Here is a 6,688-nt window from a genome sequence, read left to right as displayed (position 1 = left end):
TTGCACTGGGCACACTTTGAATCGAAATCCTAACTGGAACCTAATTAGTCAAATGTGATAGTAGCTATACTTGATCTAAGTTCGATTGATTTTATCTTCAGACAGGCAATTATGCACACAGCGAGTGGACGACAAAAGGACATAATAACATGACTATTGGTATGACACCGCAGTGGCGAAAAATTATTTGATTAGACATAAAACTGGCAGATACAAAACGCTTGGGTATCATTTCTCCAAGAACTGACCCGATTCTGAGATGAGTTCATGTTTGTCTAACTTAACTAGGGCATATCAAGATTTAAGGCGTGAGCTTCAGCCAGTTGCGGATGTCAATAAATCAGACTTGGATCCGATATCTAACTGAACTACTTAAAAAAACAAATACAGAAAGAATTTATCATCCAATAAAAAAAAATTGGATTGGATTAAGATGAAAAAATGACATCTGATTGAATTCGGGTCACGACGGCCGGCGGCTTGACTTGGTCTTGGAGAAATTGGACTCAGTAACTTCAAACCTTAATCCTGTTGTAGCAGAAACACTTATATAGAATCAAATCTCATGCATATCTCAACCCTTGTCCAAAAACAGAGCTAAATGGTTGGAATGTCTCCTTGGCATGACAGGTGATCAAACCCAGAGCGACCAGGTCAGTAAACGACATGCCTAAAGCTGAGCTGGTAACAGATGAACAAAATCACAGAGGAAGAAAATTGATTTCATTGAGAACTGATAAATAAATATGAAGACAATGGCAGCAACGATTTCCTTGCTAATCAAGCCAGCAAATAACCATATCAACCTTCCAGCAAATCATTCTCAATGCTCAAACATACTTTGGCAATAGAATGTCATTCTCTTATTTAAGCATACAAACAATGCAGACCAAAATCTGCCGTGATGCAAAGATAGCTGATATAATTGGCCAAGACAGAACTATCCCTCAGAGAGCTGCCCCTTTCAAGTAACGATATCATGATACGTTTGCAGGAGAAGCCGTAAATAAATCCACCACGTACTTTAAGTAAAACTTGGTAGCAGCTCGTCCTTGCACAACCTGGAAGATAATTAGGCACGTTGCTCCTCTGCTGCCGCCACAACCTGACTGATAGATTGAAAGTTACGCCTATCCTTCATCAGCATTTTGGCAAACAGCAACGCTCTCTTTTCACAAGCAGCTCGAGTTGCAGTATCTTGAATTGATTCCAAATCCTCAACATGAGCCACACCCACGATTCTCCTGGACAGCAAAGTAACGATATGAACAAACTACGCATTATACAGCGCCGGCAGGTTAAATTGGACAGCAACAAAGACCCTCATGTACATCAATACATAAAGCAAGGTGTGCCTGAGCAAGACCCCTTACTCCTATCTATAAATCACACAAGCAAAAAATTAGTGCTTGCATGTAGATACGCATGGGGTGTACAGTAGTTTGCTATGTCCGAACTAGCATAGGAAAGTAAAGCAGGAAGGATCTCTTCCAAAACCGGAACCTACAGGTGAAAATCCATAGCTTTTGAAGGGAAAAACATATACTTGAGCAATTTTTCCATGACTTTAAAAGGGGGCATTTGATATACCCAGAATCATGGAATTTTAGAATCAAAATGCTCAATTTTTAAGAAATTGAAATTATTAAACAAACAAGGTATTTTCTTTCCAGAATTAGGAAACTGAAACCTGGAATTCTGATTCCATTCCAGTTTGAAGAGGAATTATGATTCAGGAATTTTCATCCTTGAATCAAAATTCCAAAACATGAAACACCCCCTTATAATAATACCATCCTATGAGTAGCCTCTAGATTCTGCAGTAAATAAGACTAGCATATGACTAAAATGATGAAACGGTTCATAAGTGTGACGATAATACCTATTTGATAAATAGAAAATTATAAGGAACACTTTTATAACTGAATGCATGAGGCAACGTGAAAAACATGTACCTTATCATTTTAGCTGCACCAAAGCCTAGAGAGTCATGAAAGAGATCTTTCATGTATTTCTTTCGAACAAGCAGCTGAACATCAGAGTTGTTATATACACCAGGAAGGTACGCGTCACCTGAGCCGTCCTCTTTCCATAGTGTAATGAATTTTTTCTCAAAAAGATTCCAGGTGTCCTCTATTGTTCCCAAGAGCCAACGTTTATATTCCTGCATGATTTTGATCTTTTAGACACGTTCGAAAAAAAAAAAAATCTACGAAATGAAGTGTTAAGTATGCATGGTTTATCCAAGTAAGCACCACTTATTAAATTGAATAGGACACAAGCACAGGCAGAATAGGCACAAGATAAGCAGCCTTCCTTGAAAAACTTCAGTCCTAGAATATGCAGCAGTATATGCTCAATAAGTATCACTATCCAACTAAATATGATTTTTCTCCTAAACAGACCAGCTTCACAACTGAGATATGCATGAAACACTTTATATAATCACAAAAAAGAAAACAGCAGAAAGGCTTTGCAAGCTAACACTTAAAATTTATGGTTAAACATACAAATCATAACAATCTTAATCCAACCAAAAAAAAAAAAAGTATCAAGATTGAGCTATGAACCAAGCAGGCAGACAAATGAAAGTACATTATGGTCATTTGACATAATAAATTTCCAGATCAATAATTACATTTTTCAATCCTAAAAGTGATGATAAGTTGAATTAGCACACTTACATGACGCTCTTGTTCTTCACAAGCATGTCCATCTTTTGCAAAGAAAGCAAGGAACAAATTTCCTAAGAAAGCTCCAATATCAAAGCCCATAGGACCATAAAATGCAAATTCTGGATCAATAACTTGTGTGGAATCAGAAGTCACCATAATGGAACCAGTATGAAGATCCCCGTGTATTAGTGCTTGAGATTTCTCACAGAACCTACAAGTTTGAGCCAATAATCAATGAATGATAAATATTAACTAGCACTGGTGGTTGGAGTGAATAAGAAGATCCTAGTTTCCACAGTACGCATTACATTGACTTCAGTTCAGCAATTTCCAGCTTCAAAATATTGTCACTTCGAACTGCTTCAGCATCACTGTCAAGATAGGGAGAGGTCCAGCGATTGTAAGAAGATATCTGGTATGGGTCTGAAAAGATAACCTGCTCTGTGAGCCTACACATTTCTACATTCCCGCAGTACTCAGCAACTGCAAGTAACAAAGTTGACACACATCAGAAAATATGAGTAACATCATATACATTATCATGAGAAAAACATATTGGAACTGGAAAAGCTAAAGAGCCTACAGGAAAAATAAAACCAGATGCCATTGTGGGAATCAAGAAGCAATACAAAAAGAGATGTTCAAAAGATCTCCCTTATGGATTTTTCAGTTTAGCATAATTTACTACCACAATGATAAAACTAGAACAACAGTGTGACCTGCACAGATGAAATAGGAGTAGGCAAAATATGGAATAATAACAAATGTAACATATTTTTGGAATGGATACCCATGTTCACCTGCTGACAAGGCTAATTCAGGTCAAAGTTTTGATTATTACATCTAATTGTCATAAAAAAATAACCCAAAAGGTCTGGAAAAACCATGTTTAATAATATTGAATTGATAATTGTCATAGCTTGTGAATTTGAATCTCACAGCATTCGAAAATGTGCATCAGAATACAAACAAACTTTTGCAATTTCGGCAGTATTTCACAGAAGATGTCAACATCTCTAAAATCTTTTGCAACATTTTAGGGGGTTCCACGATCAAACTTGTAGAGTCTGCTGCAATTAACATATGAAAGCATGTGACTGAATAGGTCAAGAAACAGTATGTTGGGGAGATTTTACATGAGAATGAGAGAACGAGAGAGAGAGAGAGAGAGAGAGATACCTCTCTTTTTGTGCTCTGTTGTGGAGAGGTGAAGAAGAGACGTATGGTATAGAGTTTTGGCTACATAGTCTGATATATGGTCTGCAAGCAATGGATATTTAACCCCTGCAATCAAGCCTTTTCTCAAAATGATATGTGGAGGCTTCAAGTAACGCATTGCAATGAGGGACATTTTACGGTCAGCATGATAAACTTCTGGAACATGCTCCGGGCATAAACGACCATGCTCTTTTAGTGTTATTGTCTCAAAATATGCACGTTCTTTAGTCATTGGCCAAGATTCCCCAATGCAGCGAACATATGGAAGTGCCTATCATTTAGTGAATCCCCATAAAGATGAAGGTCAGTCTTAAAAGAGTTCATACAAAGTAAAAAAAAAAAAATTGCTTAGCGCAGTAAGTAGCATATATGACAAATTTATTCATTCTGCTTAGACAATGGAAGAAAATCAAGAGGAGAAGCACATGCATGTATATATGGAAGACCTATAACAAGCAACGTGATAAGAAGATTACCATGATGTGTAGCATCTCCAGCCCTTAACACCGGAAAAAAAACATAAGAGTAACTAACATTTTTGTCCAGGTCATGCTTACAAAGCAGGAAATTACTCTAAATTTCCAGCCGTCTGTCACGAGGGATAGACAGCGTGGCCAAGTAGTGATGTTACTTGCTCAAGTTCCTCCTCAGATCCCAGTACTTAATCTTACAAAATAATCCTTCCCAATCTTAAAAAAATTTGGAACTGCATTGCATTTATGTATATTGATCGTAATTGTCTTCCTGTAGACTTGCAGTTTTTCATTTCAAAAACAGAAAGGAAAAAGCTTTTAGTGCGCGATGGATGGGCATAAAATTATCCACCCATGAAAAGAAGGATTTACAAATTAGAACCACTCAGAAAAACTAACAGACTTGTGGTAATGAAGTGAGTTCAAACTTCAAAGTACTCTCTTGAGCAACAATCTGTTGCTCACTTCACAATCTCAGAGAACCAGTACTGCCCTCAGTAACTAACCAATTCAATAGCGGTCCGTTGCCCAATAAACAGAATTAGGGCCAATAATCAATATCAACGGCAACGCTGGAGAGAAAATAAACACAAGTGCATAATAATCAACAGAAACGCATAGATTCTCTAGCTACTCGGAAAATTCAACCTAGACCAACCGAACAAGATAATGGTGCATTAAGCACATCCACTGAATAAATACTAATTCCACATTCATCGATCCATACGACCTTAAGATCAATAATCATGCTTACTATCAAATAGCAAGCAATACTAGAAAGTCGCAAGAAAAATAATACTCACAGAGCAAAGCAGGAAAAGAAAAAGTACAAAATCGACCACTATGAAAAGGAGGAATCAGGTAGTGATTACCTGCTTGATCACGACAGAACCACCGTCTCCGACGACGATATACACGAAATTAAGGTTCCCGTCACCGACCTCCTTTATACTCAATCCCTCCAGCCGGTTCCCGAGAACCGAGGAAATAGCCGGCGTCGCCTTGATGTAATCCAACAGCGACTTCTCATCCAGAGCCCGGAACTCCGATGCCTCAGCCACTCCGTTTCCCTTGGCTTCGGCCATGACCTCGCCGGGAATCTAGGCTTCCGCACGGCTCCAAAGAGAGACAAGTGCGGAAACCAGGAGGACGGTAAAGCATTATATAACGTTCTGGTGGCCGGACTCCCGCCTTCTGGTTACAGGAATCTTCGTCAAGGTCCAACATTTTACTATTAATCTTAAGAAAGAGCTCAATTTTCCTAAACCATCAAACATCCCAAACTCTAACAATTGCTCTTGTCCATTTCTCCGTTGAAAACGTAACTCTAAACATTAGGGGCAGCGCAAAAGCCAAAGACCTTTTTCTTCGCCCTTTTCTTTAGGGATCATTTGGCAATTAATAATATTATATTATTGTCTCACACCTACCCCAAAAACAGTTTTTGATTTATTGAACAACTCTGAACCTGTCCTATTCTTTAAAGAAAGATTCATGAAACATATGTCAATACAAAACCTGTATTTTAGCGTTCTGACGATAACTGGGGTATGTATTAAAAAATTCAGTACTAAAGAGCAGGTTTTGAACTTACGAGTAAATATCTGGACTTAACTGTAATCTTTCATTTTTTTTGGCAGTACCACCAACAAAATATTCTTGTCGCAAAATGTCAGATATATCCCAAGGGAAACGGATTTGGATCAGACGTGAACCTTACCATATCCAATTAGCCGGAAATTCCCAACTATGCTCCGATGTACATACATACGGAAACAGGTTAATTCACCAAGTTCAGATATTCATCAAATGCCGTCCGGTTCGGATAAAACTTTATCGGATCCGAAGTCACTCCAGGAAGAGACACCCAACGATGGCGGGAGAGGACAGTGAGGAGTCATCGCCTGGAGAGTGGGAGTACCCCGAAGTCGTGAATGGCGGCCTGACGTCGACACTTCGGGTCAAACCGATACGTTCGTCTCACCTACCGCAACCCGGTTTATTTATTCGAGAGATAAGTATACGAACCGGGTCAATGTTCAGACCCGGGTAAGAGCATGACCCGATACTGAGTGTCGTAGGACCTTTGCGCCCTCTTTGGTATAAGAAATGCCAGTAGGTGGACTCCTGCCAAATCCTCCAATCAATAAAAAACGTGCACCTGTCTAAGTAGTTACATGAAAGGCTGGAAATATTTCTGGCCCAAAGCCACAATGATTGGGTGGAATGCGGCATTAGAACACAGAGTCAGGGCACAGCGTAGTTTGTTGAGTTGTCGGGTCTATCGATGATCGATCGATCTAATTTTCTAATTTTCATGGG

At 38.9% G+C, this 6,688-nt stretch overlaps 1 protein-coding gene across 1 annotated transcript; it reads right to left on the bottom strand.

The window, feature by feature from the left end:
• Window positions 1-706: 706 nt before the first annotated feature.
• On the bottom strand, window positions 707-5,516 carry LOC116261435 (methylthioribose kinase). Its single transcript, XM_031640184.2, has 6 exons — window positions 5,239-5,516; window positions 3,855-4,164; window positions 2,984-3,158; window positions 2,685-2,886; window positions 1,956-2,164; window positions 707-1,244 (listed from the first exon to the last, which is right to left on the bottom strand). Exons 1-6 carry the CDS (start codon window positions 5,449-5,451, stop codon window positions 1,073-1,075), a joined length of 1,281 nt encoding a protein of 426 aa, XP_031496044.1. The 5' UTR covers window positions 5,452-5,516; the 3' UTR covers window positions 707-1,072.
• Between the last annotated feature and the right edge of the window lie 1,172 nt (window positions 5,517-6,688).

Source organism: Nymphaea colorata, chromosome 9, assembly GCF_008831285.2.
Source record: "Nymphaea colorata isolate Beijing-Zhang1983 chromosome 9, ASM883128v2, whole genome shotgun sequence".
NCBI classification, from domain to species: Eukaryota; Viridiplantae; Streptophyta; class Magnoliopsida; order Nymphaeales; family Nymphaeaceae; genus Nymphaea; species Nymphaea colorata.
This window is presented reverse-complemented; position numbering and strand designations above follow the sequence as displayed.

What these genes read in the sequence shown, in the direction of transcription:
- LOC116261435 (XM_031640184.2), bottom strand. Translation starts at nt 5,451, where the DNA reads ATGGCCGAAGCCAAGGGAAACGGAGTGGCTGAGGCATCGGAGTTCCGG. An exon ending in AACAGAGCACAAAAAGAGAG is followed by an intron (nt 3,159 to 3,854) that starts GTATCTCTCTCT and finishes TGTTACTTGCAG; the next exon opens with TTGCTGAGTACTGCGGGAAT. An exon ending in GGTGCAGCTAAAATGATAAG is followed by an intron (nt 1,245 to 1,955) that starts GTACATGTTTTT and finishes TTTGCTGTCCAG; the next exon opens with GAGAATCGTGGGTGTGGCTC.